The sequence below is a fragment of the Aulostomus chinensis genome, chromosome 14 (genome assembly GCF_037954235.1).
Source record: "Aulostomus chinensis isolate RoL2024-O1b breed Wild chromosome 14, RoL_Achi_v1.0, whole genome shotgun sequence".
In the NCBI taxonomy this organism is placed as follows: Eukaryota; Metazoa; Chordata; class Actinopteri; order Syngnathiformes; family Aulostomidae; genus Aulostomus; species Aulostomus chinensis.
Window position 1 is genome coordinate 22,986,590 of NC_141333.1, and position 23,642 is coordinate 23,010,231.

At 45.5% G+C, this 23,642-nt stretch overlaps 2 protein-coding genes across 23 annotated transcripts in view; one reads left to right on the forward strand and one right to left on the reverse strand.

Annotated features, from left to right (window-relative positions):
* The window catches only part of fip1l1a (FIP1 like 1a (S. cerevisiae)), a 30,194-nt gene that overhangs the window by 4,334 nt on the left and 2,218 nt on the right, over positions 1–23,642 (forward strand). For 2 of the 22 annotated variants that reach the window (XM_086224634.1, XM_086224633.1), the window contains exons 2-12: positions 284–812; positions 925–1,043; positions 1,795–1,868; positions 4,699–4,753; positions 5,271–5,349; positions 9,661–9,715; positions 9,962–9,991; positions 12,495–12,541; positions 13,049–13,220; positions 21,446–21,587; positions 21,714–23,170. In XM_086224634.1, coding sequence (XP_086080760.1) covers positions 752–812; positions 925–1,043; positions 1,795–1,868; positions 4,699–4,753; positions 5,271–5,349; positions 9,661–9,715; positions 9,962–9,991; positions 12,495–12,541; positions 13,049–13,220; positions 21,446–21,575 — 822 coding nt within the window. In that variant the 5' untranslated portion in view covers positions 284–751 and the 3' untranslated portion in view covers positions 21,576–21,587; positions 21,714–23,170. Of the gene's footprint in view, positions 1–283; positions 813–924; positions 1,044–1,794; positions 1,869–4,698; positions 4,754–5,270; positions 5,350–9,660; positions 9,716–9,961; positions 9,992–12,494; positions 12,542–13,048; positions 13,221–21,445; positions 21,611–21,710; positions 23,175–23,642 lie in introns of those variants that run through there. The other 20 variants (XM_086224621.1, XM_086224630.1, XR_015119279.1 and 17 more) reach the window with 19 other exon arrangements.
* Positions 21,975–23,642, reverse strand: part of lnx1 (ligand of numb-protein X 1) — a 37,465-nt gene continuing 35,797 nt past the window's right edge. The window contains exon 11 of the mRNA XM_086224612.1: positions 21,975–22,965. Within this exon, the coding sequence (XP_086080738.1) occupies positions 22,830–22,965 (136 nt within the window). The 3' untranslated portion in view covers positions 21,975–22,829. The remainder of the gene's footprint in view (positions 22,966–23,642) is intronic.

Consider the following 23,642-nt stretch of genomic DNA (forward strand, 5'->3'; position numbering starts at 1 on the left):
TTTCCTATCCACCCTCTGGCAAAAATAGTGGCGACACTTTCAGGCTTTTTCTGTGTTTGTGTGCCCGGTGGCCATATTGTTAATGTGCCTTGTTTGTCAGAATTGTCAGAATATAGCATTGAGGTGCCTTTGCTGTTTTACCTTTATGTGCATTAATCATGTGTGGGGAGGCATCATGTGACATTAGGACACTCAGCTCATGACCCAAACAAGTGCTCAGCTTGTTGTTATGACGATGGAGATGATATTGCTGGTAACGTGAACGCCTCTTGTCATCTTTCAGACCCGTGCATCAGAACGTGGATGATGAGGGATGCACGCATACAGCCGCAGCAGGGGATGGTCCTAAAATACAATTTAACAAATTTAAAGACAGAAGAAAACACAAAGGTCGTCACAATTTATTTATTTATTTTTTATAAAGCAATACATTAAGCTGTTGCCTTTTTTATTGTTCATAAAGATTGACAGCCTGGTTGTAGTCCTGCATCATTTAAAATGAGACCCTTTTGAAGATAGCATCGTGACTCAGACAAAGCAGCCACAGTTTGACCCTAAAATAAGACACATTCCTCAAACTTAACGTCATTAGTTGACTTCTACACTGAGAGCACGTCCTTATTAAAAAAAGAAGTAATCATAATAATCCCACGTTTAAGTCAGTAACATCTGTCAAGCTTGTGAAGTGTTTGTTTCAGACAGCTTGTATCCTGTCAAATGTTTCACAGCTGCTTGTACAAAGGGACTGGACATGGAAATATTGGCTGATATCCCAAAGATTCCAGAGAGAAAGAAGCCATGGAGAGAAGCTGGTGAGCAGTCGTCTTTGGTCCCGCCGTACTGCGCTTCCCTCCACGTGTGCTTTCACCGAGCTGAAAAAATGCAAGTCTAATCAATAATTATTTCATGCAATGTTGTGTTCAGGTGCCGTCCCCTCAGATTACTTTAACTATGGTTTTGATGAAAAAAGCTGGAAGATGTACTGTGTACTGCAAGCAAAAGTCCGAGCAGCAGCCAGGAAAGAAGAGTGCACCAGAATCAAGGTAGTAGACAAGAGAGTACTTGTGTAGTGAATATCTACGCAGGTAGTGTAGCCATGAACTGTCTTGATGGGACCATGAGCTTCAAAGAGAGTACTGGTGCTTTCAACCTTGGCCCTGATTTCCAGTGATTTTTGGGTCAAACCGATTGATAAGACACCAAAATTATTTGACTCAGATTGTTTTGAAAGACAGTAGCACGTTAGCTTTGCACTCCCACTGACTGATGCTTCAAAAATGACAAAAGCTGTGTTCATTTGTGAAGATGCAAAATGACACGTTTAAATCTCATTAACTCCTCCAAGCCATAGAGCGCATTTTAAGCTCCCATGGTTCATCCACGGCGTCGCTAACTTCCGAGTGAGCCTCCAAAAACACATCCCCACCGCATTCTGTTGATGCTTTCTTTCGTAAATTCTCTATTATCAGTCAAACATTGATAATAAAACCAAGAAATGAAGTAGGAAGACTTTAACATGGACGAGTTCCAAGTAATATTATGTTGCAGGCTTTTCAAGTTGTCAGTTATTGTGTTCACACTCAGTTTTGGAATTGAATATTTTTAGTTCCTATTACTCAATTTAACTCCAAATCATGTGAATAAGGAACAGGTTGAGAAACACTGGAATTTCACTCTAATACAGAACACAAACGTCATCATGAGTCACAGAAAAGAGGATACTACTGTCGCTCTTGTTTTGATTAGAACCAGATATGAATTGTCGGTAAATTAGAGATGTGTCATTCCACGCAGGTCCAGCAGAGGCACTCTGGATGGGGACCCTGCGGTGCTTCTCTGTCCTCAGTCAACCCCTATAGGTCATCCAGGTTAGTGGCATCTCTTCCACTTCTTGTCTGAGCAGCCCCTGCCTCACTGTCGCTGCGAGCTGCGAGTATAAAGCAGCCGGCAGCTGGTTGAGTGTGTTTGTGACACAACAACTCTGGCTGATGCCATCTGTTTTGTGTAATCCTGAAATGGGCTCAGCATATTAGGGCTTTATTGGCAAGGGTACCAACGTGTTGAAGTAAACACAAACTTTCATCTGTCTGTTAAAGGCTGTAAAAGGAGGACTGAAGGGATTTATTAATAATTGATTTAGAGCTTTTCTTTGTCACAATCTTTGTGGTTGGGGTTGTTTTAGCCACAGCTGTTAACAGATGACAAACCAAACATACGACGTCTCCTCATCACCAAAGATGAGACCAAGACAGGTGAGCACTAGCTGGTGGACATAGCAGCGCATTCAGCAACCAAGCAGACACATACATAATCAGGTTGGTACTGGACAGAAACATGGCTCCAAATGGATGACAGGTCTGCTCAGCAGCTGTACAGATGTGGTAAATAAGACTGTGTTCAGGGTCACATGTTTGTGTCACTACTATATGCATGTGTAACTAATATATCAATGTTCAATTGTCTGACTAAAAGTGGTACAAACATCCAACATATTTCTTATCATTTTGATGTTAAAAAGTCTGAATGCAGAATATTTTATTTGTTACGGAGTATTTTACTTCACTTTACTTTGTTATGAATCCCCGATAGCACTCGATCAAAGCATGGCTACAGTTCCTGGGCTCCAACACATTCATACACACACATGCAGTCAATCATACACAGTCACATACTGTACAGTTGGCACACACACTGACACACACACACAATGGTTCATCTTTAACATTCAAATCAAGCTGATACTGTAGGAAAAAAGAAACAATATTTATATATGACATTCTTTAAGAAGTTGACAAATTTCAGGCTTTAACACTCAACCATGATAGAATATGACACAAGGGCTTTACACGTTGCAAATATATTGTAAGGCTATTATTTTGACACTTTGTGGTGGAGAAACTGTTAAAAAAAATGGTTGTTATAATGGTTTTGACAATTTTTTCTGACATAAAAGACATCAACCCCTCTGCACTGATCATAATAGTCTACAACCAAAGTATTGTGTTGAATCCACCTAAATCACAGTCAAAGTTAGACACGAAAAACTCCAGGTCAACTGGATTTTTCCTCTACTCTTGTGTGTACTGTCCTCCTCATACTTCTGGGGCCGAGGCTTTGAGCAGCGGAGGTAGAGTCGTCGAGTGGCCCATGGTGATCCCAGGCCAGTTCCAGTCTGCTATCAGTTATATACCGGTACACTCTGAGCAGAAGATGCTTGTCCTGTCAGTAATTATCATCCAGTGCCATCATGAATTTTGTCAAGTGTTGTATGGCTTCTTAGAGCACACTCACACTTGGCCTTGTACTGTGCTGAAGCACGATTATCCCTCCTCCCCACTCCCACGCTGGGCTGCGCTGACATTGCTCCGGGCCTGAGCACACACACGCCACTGCTGAGCTGTGCTGAGCCGAGCTGTGAGGCATCCCAGGGGTTGGGATGGATTTTGGATGGGAGTCATTTTGCTGGATGGAAGCAAAAATCCCCTTCGGTGTCAGGCTCTGCTGTACGCCAGTGAAAAGAAGGGTGACAAGTTTGCAGCCCAAACTGTTGGTTCACGATGTGGTTTGACATACTGTGAATGATGGGCAGTACATTTAAAATTCTCTCAATACCCTCATTGTACTGCAACATCACCCAATCACTCACTGTATGTACGGCCAAAATACATGGAGTCGTTGTCCATGTTCGGTCACCGTGCTCATGCCGTTACCACCACGCTGTGCTGAGACCCACCCAGAGAGAACAATTACACCAGTCAAACACACTCATCTTTGGGGGACAAAGGTGCCAGAAGGAATATTACCTTAGCTGCCACCCGCTGTGGAGGTCCACCCTGTAAGGCTGCCTGACACTTGCGACCCATCACTCAATAAGTCTCCTCTTCACTAGATGCCCTTCAGATGAGGTCATGCAGATCTGAGTCCGATGTACAGTTTTGTACCGCTTCCTCGGAGATAGGCTGGACCAGATTGGAATCAGGGACTCAAATCAGACCAGAGACTAACAGACACACTGTGTTATCCAGCAGATGATGTCTTCAAGGCTCTGATACAGCAGCTGTCTTTTTTGGAGATCTAACAACAAGACGCATATAGCATTTGTTGATCAGTGTGCTACGTCCTCCAGTGTTGTTGCCAGGCATGCATTACTGGGATGGGAGTGAGATTAGTCAGACTTTCCCCACTCTCTTAAATGCAGGTTGTATTCTCTCTGTCCGTTGGTTTGTATTTCAAAGCTTCAACGAGGCACTGAGCGAGTGCTTCCCCGCTGAGCTGCCAATACATGTAGTCGTTATTCCTTGTGTGTCTTTCTCCACTCATGATTAACGTCAGGTGACAGAAAAGGGTTAGTGCCCCATCTGTGTTTGTGTGTGTGTGTGTGTGTGTGTGTGTGTGTGTGTGTGTGTGTGTGTGAGTGTGTGTGTGCTTGGTGTGGTGGTGGCTCTTGAGTGAAGACAGCGAGATGACCCAGTTAAGGAGGTTTAATGCGTTAATGGACCTGCGGGGGGTTGTCATCGAGACGTGGAGGGTGAGATTATGATAAACTAATGTGCTGTTTTTAAAAGTGTTATATAAATGCTCCTCAAAACCACATGAAGGTGTCATTTAAGGTGACTAAGGGACAAGACGTTTGATTATATCAAGGCTGGGCAAGGACGTGATGTGGTTATTAAATCTTCATCATATTATCTTCAACAGAGAGTTGAAGGCTGACGCTGATACGAAGAGAGGACAACCTGGATCCAGCAGCAGTGTAAGCGCCTCAGCGTGATGAGCAAAACAACACTCCGTTACTGACTATTAAGCAAATCCTTAATAAGAATGTATGGATTAAGGTGTTTACATGAGCTTATAGAATATTCCATTCATTTTTCTGTGTGCATGCTAAAAAGTGTGCCAAATGAACACGGGTGCCCACATCCCATCCCTAAATTCTACTTCAGAAGTGTCCGTCAACCTGAGATCATTTCTGTTGTGTTTCTACTAGCATGTATGAGCATTTTCTTGCTAGTCACACCAAAAACCTGAGCTTCGTGCAGGGTTTGTCAAACTCACTTGAAGCCGGACAACTAAAAGCATTTACACTGACATCCATGTTGCAGAATGCTGTGAAAGTGCTCCACGAGCTTACTCTGACTATGACCTCATTTGGGTTGGGGTTGTTAGAAAAAGCCGTTTACATGGCATTCGATTATTGTCTTAATCAGGTTAATATTGGAATGTTGCCATCAGTTTAACGTAGAAGGCCACTGAAGCTGTTTACATTGCAGGTGGTTACTGAGATGTTGTCCAAGGGCAGAAATACTGCTCATCTTCAGCTCCCTCTGTTCAGTGGCAAGCCTTCACCATGTAAGTTACCCAAGCGCTGGGAAATATTACTGTTACATACACCCATTCAATTTCTACCCAGAGACCTAATAGCTTAATAAATCCCTGCAAGTGTCTCTTCTCATCTGATGCTGCCATCATGAGCAGATGAGCTGGGGGGAATGGGTTTGAGAACTACAGGGGGTGAAAAGGCCCCCTGTTACCCCCCATGTGGCTGCACCACTCATCCTGCAGCTGCACAAATGACCGATGGCAGTCTGTGTCTGTTTGGGAACCCACAACACGTGTCACAATAAATAATCCAGTGTAGTTGAAGGACAGAGGTAAACACTGGTGAACGTGCGTGCGTGTGTGTGTTTGCATGCAGACAATGTATAGTTGCATGGATGGCACACAGGTGTGTGTCTGCAGTGCAATCCAGGTGTGAGTCAAATATCGACCTTCAGACTTCCTCTTGGTCTTTGTCAAGAACCAAATAAAAACTCCGGAAGGCTCCCTGGCCTCAGCACAGAGCCGAGCACATGCTATATCTTCACCCTCAAAGGTTCAAAAATAGAAATCCTGCCCCCAGTTTAGCCCCCCAGCTCCATATTGCCTGGTGAACCCATGCCAGAGCTGCTAATACAACCAAAATATTAAACATCCTGCTGCCTGCAGTTTTGAACTGTCAACTCCAGCTTTGAAGTGTATTTGCATGGCTTTTATCTAAGCCACTCCCCTTTCTTTAAGATAGAAGCCCTCTCCTTTTGTGATGCGAACATGATAAAAATAGCCCCTGGAAGAAAGTGCTTGGCCAGCAGATTGTGGCACGAGAAATGTGCTGAATACAACGACCGTGGGGAATGAGACGGAGGCGGAGGAGGGGCTGTGTTGCTTTTCTTTGGGATTTTTTCGAACCGTAAGGTCACATTAGATCCCACGTGTGTTTGCTAGGAGTCGGCTGTGGAGTGGAACTGTGCCATTGTACTTGCAGTGCGGCGCAGCGCACACAGCCAAGGTGAGGCTGCCTGCTGCTCTGTGCTGCGGCTCGCTCCTGCAGCTGGTTAGTGGGTCAGTGTAGCAACTAGCTTGTATGCTAGTGTCCTTTCATTTGGCATTGATACATTGCTGGAGAAGAACAGCTGAGCAGATGTGAGTGCAGCTCTTTCTGAATTGACTGCATCGTTACCACATGGCCTCCGATCAGAACCACTGATGTGAACTACTGACCTCAACAGTTCTTTTAATTGCAGGAATCATTGAATTGAATAGTAGCACTGATGTGATCTGTTGTATTTGTACCCCGTGTGTAGCCTAGTTTACAGCTGAGAAAAGCTAATGCTCTCTAAATGAGCTAGGTCAATGACACTGTCACTGACAGTAATACATGACGTGCACATGTGTCCTTGCAGAATGCTGTGCAGTCAGTAGCCTTTATCTGAGCAAAGACAACTTGGGCCCATTCTACAGCTCCGCAGCATGTGGTGCAATGTGAAATATCAACTGCATCTAAAAGCCTCCAGCTTGTAGCTCTGTGAAACATTAGCGCGAGCCACGCAAGCACAATCAGCAGCAATTAGCCCTCAGCAGTTAGCTCTCTCATACGCTGCCAAGTGTGGAACTCCCGTCTTCATCAAACTCTCCCTCCAGATCACCACAGGTAGAAACAATTACTCACGCTAACATTGAGGGCATGTTTGTGTTTGCAGGACGGACCACGTAGCTTTCCTTGAGCACAGTTACTGTGGAGTACTGAGAGTCCTGGATTTTAATCACAATTAAATTCATATTTGCCATGTTTGAGTATTTGGTTCCATGTCCAGGAAGACTTGCTCTTTTGTAGAAGAATGTTCAGCGCATTACTCCAGGCTTCCCACCATCAGGCTGTGTGTGTGTGTGTGTGTGTGTGTGTGTGTGTGTGTGTGTGTGTGTGTGTGCACGTGCGTATACTCAGTTCTCCCCCTGGGTGTCCAGGTGTCTTCAGTATCAAAGGCCTTCCCAGGTCAGTCCTCCTCAGTGAGCAGCTCAGGGCCCCTCAACTCTGTCGGACTTGTGTTTGAAGGGGAAGGAAGATGTTCTACATTTCATTTACACAGCCGTGGATGTTCAGGACTGAACTTCAAGTAGCTCTTTTTATTCTGTTTCAACCATATTTGTGCAGTTGAAAACTGCTCCGAGCTCCTCTCATGTGAGGGGTCTTCATGGAAAAAGGAAGGGGCTGGTATCCAGATGCGAATGTGTGTGTTTGCGCCTTGATTCCTTCTTCAAAGAAATCTCCATATGTGTGTATAAGTGCACACAGTGTAGCTCACATTTGTTGTTGAGGACTGATTGTGCAGCTTGGTTGCGTAGAATCCCAGCATTGTAACAAGTGAGGCCATTAAGAATGCAGCGGAGCGTAAGACTGATTATATATTATTGATGGTGGGGGGGGGGCATGATTTAGACCACGTAGGCTCGTCAGTTTGAGGCTGATCTTATCTTTTGTCGGCCTGCACACATGTGTTTTGTGACACGCATTCATGCTGCACATTGATCTCCCTGTCTTCGCACTGGAGGATGCGTATGTGCTCAGGGTTGGCAGCGCTGCTCTCGCGTCTGCCACGGGCTCTGTTGTGGCTTTGATCTTCTCTCTGTCCCGTCGTGTTTCATGTTATTGTGAAACATATTTAGTTCCGGTTTTGTTCAAATTTTTACGAAAAATAAGGACACATGATTAAATCCTTATGAGAAAATTTCATCATGTGGGATTTTGAAAGCACTTTTATATTAAGAATGATGCATATTTCATTCTAAATCTGTTCTTATTTGTCATTCCTTCATACCTCCAGATCAAGCCAAGTTGAATTTGCCTGGATTTTAATGCAAAATGAATATGTAATTGTGCTAATTGTGTGTGTGTGTTTGTGTGTGTGTGTGTTGTGAGCAAGTGTGAACTTGTGTATGAAATGATCAGTAATGGGAGGAGAATTTGTGTGTACAGCAGTTTTGTACGGCAGCAACCTTGAATTGCATTTGTGTGTATCACGATGGTGTTGCTGCTCCCTGAATCCACAGCAGCATTTGACAGACCAGGAACCACAGACCTGAAGGTGGCACAGCTGTGGTCATGTGACATGAACTGCTTTGCATCATTAAGGGACACCACTGACAGTTTAGGCTTTTTGTGTGTCAATGCTGAAGCTCCTCAGACCCAAAGCCGAGTCTTGCTACCAAAGCCAAGTTTTGCTAGCAAAGTTTATACTGACTTTCATCCTGGGCGGACGTTCAAGCAAGGGGTCATGAATACCCTGCAGAGGTCATGGAATTTGGAAATAGTCATTTCCAGGCATTGAAACGTTTTAAAATTAAAGCTATCAGTTGCTTTCCAAAACAGTGGAGAGGACTTGTCTCCCTGTGTTTCTTGTGTCCTGGTCGCTGCACTAGTGCCTCCTGCAGCCGACGGCCCACATGAGGAAGCATGTGGCGGGAGGGGGTGGAGCAACGACCCAGACAGCTTGGTAGCGTGATCTGGCAATGTACAATTATGGAGAGGAAAAAAAATCAAATAAAGTCAGAAATTTCTACAAAAAGTCAATAAATAAATGTACATGTTATTGTTTCATTAATAGAAAAATTCAGTTCAGGTAGACGGAATTAATAAAGGGGCGGCTCGGTGGAGCAGTGGTCCTCGCTGTTGCCTAACAACAAGAAGGTTGTGGGTGGAGCCCCAGCTGGAGCACGGGGTCTTTCTGGGTGAGTCTCCATGTTCTCCCTGTTCCTGCTGGGTTCTCTCTGGTACTCCAGCTTCCTCCACAGTCCAAAGACATCAAGAGGGACCAGGTTAATCCAGACTCTAAATTGACTGTAGGCGTGGCTGGGATGGTTGTCTGTCTCTATGTGTTGGCCCTGCCATGGACTGGTGACCTGTCCAGGGGGAAGGCTGCTGGGATAGGCTCCACCCCCAACACCCTGAACAGGAGAAGATGGAGAACATGGAGGGATGGATGATGGATGGATGGATGGATGGAATTAATCAGTCAATACTAAAAGAACTGATAGCTGCAGCTCTGATATCCAGACTGAAGCAGCTGTATTTTGAGAGATGACCTCTGTATCCACTCTTTATCTCAATGATTGTATGCGTATGGTTGTTTCCGAACAGGAAGAATAATAGATTTTATTTTCATTTTTATTTTTCTAGACAACAATGTGAACAGCGGGTTTGTTGATCTGCTCTTCATCTCTGAAGAGTGTTAAAGGTGTTTTCTCAGTTTACATTTGCAGCTCATTATTCCCAGTCCTTTCATTCCAAGTTAATTAGAAGAATTAGTAGAAGGCTGAAGGTCATGATGTTGTCTGTGTCTCCACCAGGTTTCCCTCATGCCCTCAGCAGCCCCTCTCACTCCCGTGGAGCGACTATGATCAGGTGAGCTGTGGATTTTCTTCTTTGTGTGTTGAGGCACAGCAGCCACCAACGTCTGAAGGAGCATTTTGATGCAGAAATCATGGTTAAAAAAGAAGAGCACATTACTTTACCAACGGTCGACATCTCACTAACAAAATGTGCATCTGTGCTAAAAATGATGTCTGAAGGAGGACGTGATGATCTGCTTGTAAAGTACAACCTTTATTTAGATATTCTGTTGCTGGCTGTGTTTTTGCTCTGCTGCAGATCCTGCAGCTGGACCAGTGGCCAAATAAGGTAGAGGACAGCAACAGTTTGTGCCTTCAGCCTCCTGTTTATCAGGGTCCAAGGCGTCCCCACTCCTCTCTTCGCATCAGTGTCACAACCTGTTTGCCGACTCCCACATTCAGCTGTGATTTACAATACTTAGAACCTAAATGGACCGTGCTGCCCTCCAGCATCTTCTTACACAAGCCTGCATGGAGAGACCGTCAAAGTTTCCTTGCTGCTGAGTTTGTTTGCCTTGGATGTTGTCTGTGTCTCCGTGCTTCTTTCCGTCCATCTATCTGTCCGTCTGTCTCACTATAACTTCCTGTCCCTTCATCCTTTTTTCTTTTTCTCAATCCCACACTGATACGCTTTTCCTTTCTCCTAATTTGGTGTGTCTATGTGTGCCTGAATCCACTGCGCCCTAAAAGACGGATTCCCTCACATCTTGGTCCATCTGCCAAATCCTCTCATCCCACAGGGACTTTCTGTTCCTATGAAATCTGCCAACCATCTCCCTCTCACTTTATGAATAATTTCCTTTTTAACTTTTATCTAACACACACACATGCTCACGTGGACAGACAGACAGACAGACAGACACACACACACACACACACGTTCACATCTGTCTCCAAAGATAGTCCTCGCTTCACTGTTGCTGCCCAGCTTCGCCCTCGGGGATATTAGGAACAGCAGGTATTTCTGGCATGACCTGAGCCTTGGCTGCTCTCAAAGCTCATCCAGGGAAATGCCTGTAGAGAGAGATGTCCTGCTGCTGGTGCTGCTGCTGCTGCTGCTAAATATTTTGGGTTTTCAAATACCCTCTAACTAAATCTACTGTATTAGTGTTTTCACTCAAGCTGCAACCTAAACACAAATATCGCAGTGAAAAGCATTGCAGAAAACCAGGGGAAATGAAGCTTCTAGCACGTTTTCAGATGCAACACAACAACAAGGCCAGACTCCTCTGGTGACAGCCTCTTGACCATTACAGGCCCCAGTGTTTCATTCCAGTGACTTAGAATCATCTGTAATCATGCTGAAGAAGCACAGAGGACAGGAGGTGAGAGGTGTGACCAGCGAGCAGGACAAAATAGTGATGAACCGTCAAGAGTGTAGTTATCATCCTCTGGTTTGGGTCTCGCCAGCAGCCACATGCTCACTCATCCAAACTCCCTCCTTCATTCAGCTCCTCGTCTCCATTCATGACCAGGCCTCCCCATGCCAATGTCTCTGCTACATAAGAATAAATCCGACAAGAGAGAAAACTGGCAAAGCAGGGCTGCTGTAGCACACAGAGTACCATGGGATTTATTTCACCGCGTATTTGGACCGACACCTGATATAAAGTACTCCATTGGATGAGCTTCACACACACACCCAGTTCATCCTCAGTGCACTCGGAAGTTATCAGTTGGAGCGAGGACGGGTCCGGTCCAGTCCACGTGGAGAGCCAGGAGTTTCAGATGGTATCAGTAACGTGCCCTCTATCCTTTCCTCATGGGTTGGCGCTCACACTGAGCCTTGACAGTACGCCAGTCACTTCAAACACTCAGAAAACACAGATGTGCGTTTGGAAAGAGCTTTGATCACGCTGCAGGCCCATTCACTTGTGTTTTCTCTCATCGATTCATCTGTAAATATGTTGGCTCGCTCAGTTTCCTTCTCTCTTTCTTACTATTTATTCTTGACTTCATTCAGGAGTGCAAAGGAAACGTGAAAACCCAGAAATACTATTTAATCCGTAAAAAGATTCGATCATTTTTAAAGTCTAAAATGTGATACGCGAGAATGGAAAATGAAAGAAACCCACTGGTCAAGCATATTTTTGACCTCCCAAAAATAAGAAATTACACTTTAGTGTACTTTTTTAGTACGTTAGTTACTTAGGGATTATATTGAGTACAAATCTAAAAAGAGGAAATAAATTTGTCAATAATCATTTCAAGCCGGTATGTGTTATTAAAGGTACTTCAAGTGTTACATCAAAAACTCAGCCTCAGGTGTCTTCCAAAAATGTTTTTCTTCTCTGCGTGACTTCCTGCAGACTCAGAAGTCAGAAAACACTAGCCACATGTTTTTAGCTTGAAGCTAATGGAAACCGACTTCTACAACAACAAAACTGTCGGAGCCACATGCGGAGTAATCCACTCACACTTTGAGTTAGGCTGAAAATAAACAAACCAGGGCACTTCCTTTGCGGCGCGAGCATGAACGAGCTTTGCTTAGCTTCAAGCTAATGGTAAGCGGCTGGTTGATGTCTGTGTTGTGAGGGCTGATTATAACTGAGTACGTGAAGGTTAATGACGTCTGCACCAAAACTATGTGGATTCTTCCTTTACCCATCGCTCAACCCTCTGCCAGGTGCCAGTGGAGATGGGACTGTAGTTTTTGAGGTTGTGTTCGTTTCAGACCCTGCATAGATGGAGTGTAATGTGTCTACTTGTAATGGACTGAAACGTCACAGTCTAGGGATATTTCATGAAAGTAATGACAGTAAATCACACCATGGTTTTTATGCTCCTTTCAGTGACCGGTGTAAAGGTCCCTCAACGTCTCTGTCCTCACATTCAAAAGGTACCTGTTTACGTCAAATCAAGCTGTTTTTATAAAGCCCAGAATCACCAGTCCCTTTCCTCCTCAGTCGTGAGTGACTGGCTCCTGGATGGCCAGGGACTGTACAGTTCCTTCAGGACTCTGTATTTTAGAAAGAGATCTGATTTGGAACCTGTAAGCTAATAACACAGGTAATTGTACGTTTGCTGTCCTTTCAATCTTTATTCTGAGCACAGTTTTTCTAAATTGTGCATTTGATTATATTTTTAATAGAAAGCAAATTGAGGACCTGCCCTAAATATTCCTGCGATACAGTTATTGTTGTGTAAGCGCAGCCCTCAGAGGTTCCAGTCATCGTACATTACCTCTGAAGGACTGTAATAATTCTAATGACATAAACAAGCGACTGATGCTACTCTGAGTACAGTTTTATCAAGCTGAGGCAGTGTCCAGCTACCACAGCTGTCTGCACTCATCTGCCTGGCATGGCTGTGCTCCTTATCTCAGGTGTATCATCTTTAATCCCAGGTAGAAGGTCCTCAGGCTCCGGAGCAACTGATACTGGCACAGCCGGCAGACGGCACGTATGGCAGGGTAAGGAGAGAAAGTACGACAGGACCAGAGGCAGACCCAGAGATCTTGGCCGGGATAAAGGCAGGAGGGCCGGAGACAGGGACTGGGAGAGTTCTTCACACACCAGGTGGGTCTCAGGGGCTTGATCTGATCATGCAAAGCCCTAGATTAGTTTTATATTTGTTAATTCCCTTCGCCAATTCAAATGTCATGTGGATCAAACTGAAGAGTGGAGTCTCAGCAGTGGATGAATACAAATGTCTGCCGAGCAGCTGTGGTCCTCTGGATTTTGGTTTTGGTTTTGGTCCAGATATTCGTTCTATTTTGGGCTCATTCAACATGTTTGTAAGTGCAGCCAACCCCTCCTTCTTTCTCTCTGTCCTCTATTGTGATGTTTTTTCACCCCATAAAATCAGATTGTACCTGCTGACTGCCTCTTCGCCCACCGGAGTGTGTTCTTATTCTTTCACTCATTTTCTAAGGCAGCAGGTGGGGCAGTGAACAGGGTCAGCAGCAGACGTGGGTCATTATCTAGCATGACGGCCCTGGTGCTTGTGACTGAAGACACGGAGGGAATCTTTTTGACTTGAATGACTTCACCGGTCTGAATTATACTGTAGCAGCCTGAACGTTAGTGTTGTGTGATGATGTCACATCTGTTTGGTGCAATGAGTCGTCCACTGGTAGCTGTAACATAAACTGCAATGCATGGGCACAGAAAACAAACAGCTGTGGTGAGGAAATGTACAGTATTGCAAAAGAGCAGCAGACTATTGTGGCAGAAGTCAAGATTATTGCAAGAGCAGGAGGAATTAATGCCAGCATATGCAGAACTATTTTAGTTGTTTCTGGGTGCAGTGCAGTCTCTAATATCTGGCTGGAGTTTCCTCTCCCTGTCAAGGGATAACTGAGCATATGCTGTCCTGCGTGGAGCCCTGGTCTGTCCTCCCTGTAGGTTAGTCTGATTCCCCATGGCCCCCTCTTACAGTCAGACAGCCAGGGAGCTGCTGCACCCTGCTCACAAATCCTGCCCTATATTTCCTCTGCACACTCACTGTTGACCTGTAGCCAAATGTCTATTTAATTATCATCGGCGGAGGCAGCTGCCAACCATAATATGTACAGACACATCCTTCGTCCTACTCACGTAGCCATCAGCTGACCCAAGGCTCAGGGGGAGGCTGACTGTGACATTTCTCTGTGATGGAGCGTTTCTCACTGAATCATGTACATGTTAGGCAGCAGAGACGCCTGCCGTTGTCCTTGACTCAGGCTCTCTCCTCAGACCTGCAGCTGCTGGCCTGCAGCTACCGTTTGCTCCTGAATTGTAAAAACTACTTAGACAAATAGCGCAACTGAAATCCAGACTTAAAAGTGAAATAAAACAGGTTGTAAAATGAGATTAAAGCTGCAAGCAGCGTTGTTAGGGCCTGAGCCCCCGAGCGGCCTATGGCCGCGTCCTTGACACCGGCCCGAATCCAACGGTGTAATTGGCAAATCCCTAGGCCTTGTAGTTTAGGAGATACGAGCCTCAGTGCGCTGCACAGTGTGACTGCAGAGCTGAGAGCTGGCCCTTTAAGAACCCCTCCCACACTGCACTGTCTTTGATCTGTGCTAGAGTGGAGAGCAGAGCTGAGAGCTGGCCCTTTAAGAACCCCTCCCCCACTGCTCTGTCTTTGATCTGTGCTAGAGTGAGATCAGAGCTGAGAGCTGGCCCTTTAAGAACCCCTCCCCCACTGCTCTGTCTTTGATCTGTGCTAGAGTGAGAGCAGAGCTGAGAGCTGGCCCTTTAAGAACCCCTCCCCCACTGCTCTGTCTTTGATCTGTGCTAGAGTGAGAGCAGAGCTGAGAGCTGGCCCTTTAAGAACCCCTCCCCCACTGCTCTGTCTTTGATCTGTGCTAGAGTGAGAGCAGAGCTGAGAGCTGGCCCTTTAAGAACCCCTCCCCCACTGCTCTGTCTTTGATCTGTGCTAGAGTGAGAGCAGAGCTGAGAGCTGGCCCTTTAAGAACCCCTCCCCCACTGCTCTGTCTCTGATCTGTGCTAGAGTGTGACTCTGTGACTGTGCTAGAGAGAGATCAGAGCTGAGAGCTGGCCCTTTAAGAACCCCTCCCCCACTGCTCTGTCTTTGATCTGTGCTAGAGAGAGAGCAGAGCTGAGAGCTGGCCCTTTAAGAACCCCTCCCCCACTGCTCTGTCTTTGATCTGTGCTAGAGTGAGAGCAGAGCTGAGAGCTGGCCCTTTAAGAACCCCTCCCCCACTGCTCTGTCTCTGATCTGTGCTAGAGTGAGAGCAGAGCTGAGAGCTGGCCCTTTAAAAACCCCTCCCCCACTGCTCTGTCTTTGATCTGTGCTAGAGTGAGAGCAGAGCTGAGAGCTGGCCCTTTAAGAACCCCTCCCCCACTGCTCTGTCTTTGATCTGTGCTAGAGTGAGAGCAGAGCTGAGAGCTGGCCCTTTAAGAACCCCTCCCCCACTGCTCTGTCTTTGATCTGTGCTAGAGTGAGAGCAGAGCTGAGAGCTGGCCCTTTAAGAACCCCTCCCCCACTGCTCTGTCTTTGATCTGTGCTAGAGTGAGAGCAGAGCTGAGAGCTGGCCCTTTAAGAACCCCTCCCCCACTGCTCTGTCTTTGATCTGTGCCAGAGCTGAGAGCAGAGGAGGATCAACAGAATTGTAGTGTGTAAAAGCTGAATAAGTCTGCATACGCTGGTCAAAAGTAACACAAAATATACCAAATAAATAAACCATATTTTTGTAGGGATTTTTGTCAGGAATACAGTGGTGCGTTTTTAAAAGCTGTGGAATGTATGGTGTAGACGTGAGAAGCATTTGTTTGACAGTACGTACCCTGAGAGGACACGCTCTCCCCATAGACCTCCATTGTAAGGCGAAAAGTGTCTCCCCCACTTTGAGGGCTTATAAAATCCAAACCGAGCGCGTAGTATATTAACCTTGAACAACTTTTAATCAGCACAGTTGGGATAGTATTGTGTGAAAGTTTGGAAGCAATAGCATTAATGCCCTAGGAGGAGATAGATTTTGTTCGGGGTGCAAAATTGTCCAAAATTAGACATTAGTGTCCAAATTGTGGCCATCCTGTTAGTTAGGTCAGGGGTGTGAGTGTATGATTTATCCGTCTTGATGAGACGAGTCCAATGGTGTTGGTCCCATGTCTGTAGGACATTCCTACAGGCTGTGGCGTGGTTTTTTGTGTATGTAGGTGGCGCTATTGAGTAGAGCGCCTCTTTTTTTTTAAATTATCGAATTTTTCGCCGCATCCGATGTGCGTACGAAATTTGGTGAGTTTTCAAGCATGTTTAGGGAGTCAAATTAACTTTTGAAGTGGCGAGTGTGCCGAGCAAACATAATAGTTCCTCGATCTGTAGGGGAGGGGCTTAGGGCGGTAGGAATTGCGACAGCAACCCTTCAACCGTTCAACCCTTCAGACTTTGCAAATGTTATCATGGGTCAAATTTTGATGATGAAATAAATCATTGTGGGGGTGGGAGGGGTTGCATGACGGTCAAAACAATCCTTCCAGCCTTTTCCAGCCACCAGGGTTCAGAGCTACAGTGCAGCTACTTGGCATTTCTCCTCTCTGTCATGGGGCAGAACTGCTGGTCTGTTCACTGCAGGTCTGTCTCACATCAGTTTTCTACCAGATTAGCAGGAATTTAAAAGGAGTGAAAAAAAACATAGATTAAAAGTTGAGAGTGACGTAAGATGCTTTAATTGATGCAACTTTCCCTGCACCCACAGACAAGGTGAGTTCGTGGCAGGAGGAGAGTCTGGAACTAGACACCGTGTCATTCTGTAGGCCCATCTTGTTGCGCATTATCTTCTGTCATCAAATATATTTTATTCTATTAACTTTAAGCAGCACTACAACCAGTCAGCCCAAACTACATAGTGCAGAAACAGATGTACAGAGCTCGGATGAGGAATGAAGGAGGCACTCAAGCCAAAAGCTACAAAAATACTTCACAGTTACTTAAGATAAGTACAAAAGAAGTGGTCATTTGAAGTACTTCCATTTGCTGCTTTTCAGCACCTCTCCTACTGTACTCAGCGCTCGCTGCATCATGTGTGCATGTGTGTGACTTTGGAGTCAGGTTTGCATATTAAGCCCGGAACAGCCTTGTGGGTCAGTCGAGGGAAGTGGGACATGGGGACAGCTGGGGAGCCCAAGGGCTCACAAGGTGGAAGGTATAAGAATTACATGTGCGTGACAGAAACACGGGGAACACACGGATTGTCGTTCTCCTGTAGTCACAAGTCCTGTGACCCATAGTGCAGTGTGTGCTCTGCAATTTCTGGGCTTGGCTGATGTGTGTGCCCTACATTCACGTGTCTCACACACACACACACACACACACACACACACACGTAGAGGTTATGTGCGTTATATCATGTTATATTTTTAGAATGGAACCACAGGGATTCATTCTTACGAGTGTGTGGGATGTGTGAGAGTGTGTGTGTTTATGTGTGTGTGAGAGCGAGAGAGAGAGAGGGAGCGAGGGAGAGGGAGAAAGAGAGAAACCGTGTTGCTATGCCACACATTGCTTGCTGTGAGGTTACTTTGCACATTAGTTGGTGTTGTGTTTGGTCACCATATGTCCTGGGATGAGTGTGTGAGGCGCGTCCTTCAGGCATCGGCTACTGTTATCAGCTGTGGTTGTGACTGCATTTCCTACCAACACTAATCGATTCCGTGAGGTCACAACTCCACCATCATGTGAGTGTTTTACACGTCTAAGTGCGCCCTGTCTACCTTACCCGATGGGTGGAGCCTGAGGAGCTGGTTTGCCATTTGGTCAACACTTGTTCCTCACTGTGAATCATACATCTGGATGATGAATGCAGGTCTTCCATGGAGCTGACATTGCCTCAGACACACTCATCATCTCTTTCATGTGCACATATGCACAAACGCACAAGACAACGGCAACACGCAACATTTGCTTTTTGTCATATGTCTTACACGTGGCCTCGGTTAGAGCGTTCAGCGTGATATAGGTTTCGTCTAATAGCCTATTAGTAGACAGAAAAGCGTGAACACTCACTGAAGTGAGTTCATGGTTTGATAATTGAGTGGGTGAGTCCCGGTGTGATGAGGAAATTTAAATGATAATCGTCTCGCTGCTTAAACTCACACTAAACGCTTCATTAGAAAATGCTGTGAGGCAAGTTTCTGTGTTAACAAAGAGTTTAGCTGACGGTGAGAGTGGCGCAGGGACGGATCCTTGAAAAACCCAGCTGGAACACAATACAGTACACTGAAACCAAATAAGAGCGCTGATAATTCAGAGGAGCGAAAGCGTGACAGTGATATTTCACAGCCTCCAACACATTTGCACAAGTCAACAATAACAGCCTCATTCAATTTGTAATTGAACTTCTTTAGCTGAGCTTCTTCAGAGTAACGTTTTTCGTCAGGATAGCCTGTATTTTAGCTCGAGTCCTTGTGGTAACTTTGATGGCTGCCTGGTAATTTCAGAGGAGCCTGTGTATCCCTTATAGGTTTGGATTCTGGAGCCCTAGCGTGATCCAAATTGCTTCTAGGAGATGCCTTTTGCTTGATTTTCCGTAGCTGCTTTTGTGCTTGATGCCACTTTTATCCTGGCTTCAGGGTTTGTCTTGGGGCCTCTACATTCTTCCACTTACATCTGTTTTTATTTTCCAGTACCCCACTTACTTAACCCTCAATGTGAAACAGTTTCTGCCTCAGCTTTACACACTGAAACACACTGCTGTCTTTCTTTATTGCCAGAGCCAATCTTTGGGCCCATACAGGCCATTTAATATTCACGTGCCATTGCCATGCATTCCTCTGCAGCTCTCTCCTCATTTTCTGTGCTCTACTGCTAGCAGCCTCCTAGCTAACAGAAACACTAAAGAAATACTTCGGCCACAAAAGCTCATTTTCCTTTCAAGTATTCACAAATGTATACAGTATGTCCACATTGAGCTTGAAGCTAATGGTGACTGATGGCTAACAACAGCCAAACTGTTCAAAAACATCACTTTACCAAAAATCAAGCACGTGATCTGGTATAATTCACTTCCTGTTTATTGTGGTAAAAACAAACCTCTCTGGTGGTATCGTGAACGAATGTGTTAAACTCATGCTCACGTCCATGATAGCACAGGAGCCAAAGATGATGTCTCAGTTCTAGAGTTGTGTTCAGTTTGAACCTGAAGCTGAAAGGATTTATGGAGCTCTTTATTTCCTCTGTGCTGTGCCTGCACGTTTGACGTCCTCGCTGACACGCGTGAGGAGCAACATAAGGGATGCAGGTTTTTTTTAACCATGCATGCATGCAACGTGCTCAAGAGATGCACAAGTAGAAAAGACGTTTTGACTGTTTGTCACATGTAAAAAACCAGGGATGATTACACTAGAAGGGTGTAGAACTGGACATACAGGTTTTAGTTTCCAGGGGAAACAAAACCTGGAGTTGGTTACACGCACACACACACACACACACACACACACACACACACACACACACACACACACACACACACACACATAGACAGCTTGTCAGCTTCATCCTCACTGAGAAAGTACAAAGAAATTTACAGCAACAGAGACTGTAAATGTAATTAACACACAGTAGCAACTATTTTGTCATTATTTTAGCTCAAGAGTCTCTGCTTCCTGCTGTTGTTGTCTGGTGAGATGAGGTTTGTTCTCCCTGCTGTACAAAACAAACTGAACTGAACTGAAACTGCGACCCATAAATTACAATACAAACTGAACCGTCGCGCCACTCGTGCTGAGCAATGAGAGCTGGTCTCTGAAGGAGAGAGAGAAACCACATGACATGTCCAGTTGTTTAGTAGAAACTTTAAAGAATAGACAACCTCATGCAACCTATTTTTGGACAAATACTTGCCTTGACATCAAAACAAGCTAAATATTCACCCTCCTCCACCTTGGTGGATGGATATTTCTCTCAGTTTAACTGTGTCAATCATGCTTTTAAGACTCCCAGTAATCCCGCTCTCTCCCGGGTGTCGCTGTGGACTGATGAGACTAGACGGTGTTGTGATACTGAGAGGAGAAAACAAATCCGTCCACGCAATCGTTGAGTGTTGTTCTTCAAGCACTCTTTGGGAACCATGTGACTTGTGTGAGGGGGTTATTTCTCTGTTAGAGCTAATGGCTGTGAGCACCAGCAAATGTGAGCCCTGGGTCCTCATCCCTGCTGTCTCCAAACATTTAGTAGATTTAGCTCCGCACTTGAACACTGTCTGGCCCCCAAGGCTCGCTCTCCTCTCTGTGTTGAGCGAGGGGATGGTAATAATTACTCCAGCCAAGTGTGTGCGGGAGCCTGCATTAGCAATGCATTGTGTTTTTCTGCAGTTACTCGATCAGGATGATGCTTTTATGGAGGCAGAGAGAAAAACTCTCAGTAGTCATGTTAATTGTCTTGAAATTGCAAACCCACACTCAGCCAAGGTTTGTTTAGTTGAGGTGATGGCGAGGGAAAACCCTCGCTTTGTTTCATACTCTAGTTTTCTCCTCTGCAGTAGAACAGATGCCTCCTGAGTTAAAAACGGATCTACAATCTCAGCTGCTGTTGGTGCACTTTTATCGCCTGTCAAGACTCTGTGTAGCTCAGCAAACACACACCAACATGATGCACTGATTCGGTTTTTATTATTTCGGTTGACTGGAACATCATTGCACTTGTAAGGTTGCCACTGGGTAATTATTTCGGTCAGTAGCCTCCGACTCCTTCCCCTTTCTGCACGCTGCCATTTCCAGAGTCGCCCTCGCTGTGTCAGACAACAACCAACTCCAAGTTGGCGAGCTAGCAGCCACCCACACACTGACATTGGCAGGTTTTAATTAAGAGGTGGACAAATATGAATATATAGGTTAATCGTGTGAGGGGACATCCACAGCCCCTCCTCTGGGGTGAAAGGTGTGTTTGTGCACGGATACGTTTTGGATGCATGTTTTCAGAGGTCATCTGAGGGGAGCGAGGTGTGACGGCGTGACTAGTTTCACTGGACTGCATGTAAATAATGATTTTATCCCAAAGGAAACTGCAGTATGGCTGTTTGGCTTTAATATAAGATGGCGAGCCAGTGCTGGGCTCTTTGTTGGTGAAAGCTCAGGCCAGGGGGAGCCAACAAAAGCTCAGCCAGGCAAACAGCAGTGTTTAAGGATTTGGACCCTGGAGATCTGCCTTATCTCTCTCCCGCCGGAGAACAAGAAAAAAGTAAAGGGCCAGCAGGCTCTCTTCTTTGGACCATGAGCTCATTTCTCTTTTCCAATGAAAAAGTCTCAGGTTTCATGACATGCAAATGGATGAAATACATAGCATGTGTGTTATTTTTCAGTAGAAAGAAGCAAACGAAGCACAGGGACAGTGTGGAGCGAAGGCACAAAAGCTTCAGCTGTGACAGAGGAGAAAGAGAAGGGCAGCACAGAGAGAGGAGACGCTCAGATACCAAGGGGGGGACGGAATAAATCATCATGAAGGTGCGACAGAGTCACACGAGTGTGTGCGTGCACGCACACACACACACGCGCGCGCACATACACACGCGCACAAAGACAAAAAGAGGAGACAGTAGTGTTGTGATGTGATGTCTGTGTCCTCAGCAGCAGGGTGAGGGCAGGGACAGGCAGACTGGACACAAACGCTCAAAAGGCCAAAAGAAACAGGAAGGTAACCGACAAGATGCCCCCCAGTGATGACATGAGGAAATTAAAATGCCTCGGCCCGAGGAGCTGCACCCTGACCTGTTACTGTACGTCTGAATTCCACTAGAACAACTTCAGTTAATTCTATTTGTTTTACGTGTTCAAGGTTTCTAGTATCCTTGTTGAACTGAAGTAAGACTTTGCTGAAGTAGCTCTTTCTTTTTCAAATGACTTTATTGATCTTTTAACCAAATGTACCATCAGATACACTACACAGGCCGAAGCAAACAGACAGAACCACAGTAGATGGGCCTCAGACCACCTGCTGATACACAGAAACCAAGTCAGTTTTTTTTTAAATGTAAGAAAATGAGTAAGGCCTCCACAATGTCACCTAATTAAATATTTTAACATTTAATGAACACATTGATCCTTTATTTTTTTACATTATTTTTTCTTGCCAGTGGTTTCAGAATTTAGCCATAGCATCTGAAATAAAAGAAAATAAAAAACCTCAACACAGACGATAACTTGGCAACGTGTCCTCTGGATGAATATGACAACCACTGTCAGTACAAACAGAATGGAGCCTATATTTGAAGGCCATACCACAAACAAACAGAAGAAACGTATTACAAGTGCTTGGATCAGTACTTATTTAGACACCCAACATTTACAGTAAAGAAATGTGAGTCCAACTTAATGCATACCCTAATATTAACTACTGGAATTGGCAATGTGTTGTGTCTCCTCCCGATCCACCCCACCCCTCCCACTGGCTGCTGTGCCAGAGAAGGACCATGTCCTCTTAACAGATAACACCCAACATCCGGGCTGGAAGTGGCTCAGGCCTGGATCCCCCAGTGCATCGCTCATGGAGAGGCAGTGTGAAGTCTGGTAACAATCCAGTCTTGCGATTGTCCCTCTCCGCTCTCCAACAGAAGTCGGATACAATTACAGCACTATTCTAAGCTCCTCCTACACAGCAAGCTTAGGGTGGTCAGTCAGTCTCAAGCTCCGCCTTCCACATTCCTTGGTCAGTGCCAGTGAAGCAGCGCTGGTCGGCCGGGGGCGCTGCTACAGCAGGCTGCCCGGCCAGGAGACGATGGTCAGGGTGATTCTGCCTCGGAGCTCCTTCAGAAGGCGCACCAGTGCCGTGTGGGTCATTCCCCACGTGCCCTTCCCGTTCACCTCCAGCAGGATGTCCCCACACCTGCACAGAGACAGACAGAGACTTGCAAACAAGGACCGCACGAGTCGACGTGGTGCTCCTGGATATAGATGGTACCAGAAAATATGAACACAGAAGTAATGATGGATGCACAACATGGAGTTTTTCTCAAATATTCACACAACCGATAGTCATCTGCTTCCTGTGTAGCAATAACATAACCAATAAATCAATGCCACATTATTAAATTTGAAGAAATTCATAACTTGCAGTGTGCACATTTGAGGGTGAGAAATATTCAACGTATTGAAACAAACAGCAACCTTGGACGGAATCTCGCCTGCACACACGCGCTTGCTTTCCTCCTCAAACCTTAATTACATTCACGAGACTTCATGTCAAAGTAGTTCTGTCCTGGAACGCGTGATACGATGAAACCGTGATATTGCCTGAGACAATGAACAAACCATGACAGTTATATTGCTGCAACCTACCAGCTTGCCACTGGCAGTGACCCCCCCCCCCCCCCCAACATGAAACAACTGAGCTAACATGTTGGTATTATCCTACACTGAAAATGCCGACTTTGAATGAGTACTTGGATCATAAAAAAGAGCATGAATCATATTTAAGAAAAACATCCGTCCATTGTCGTCTTCCGCTTATTCCTTACTAGTAAGGGTCGCGGGGGGTGGAGCCTATCCCAGCGTCAACGGGCG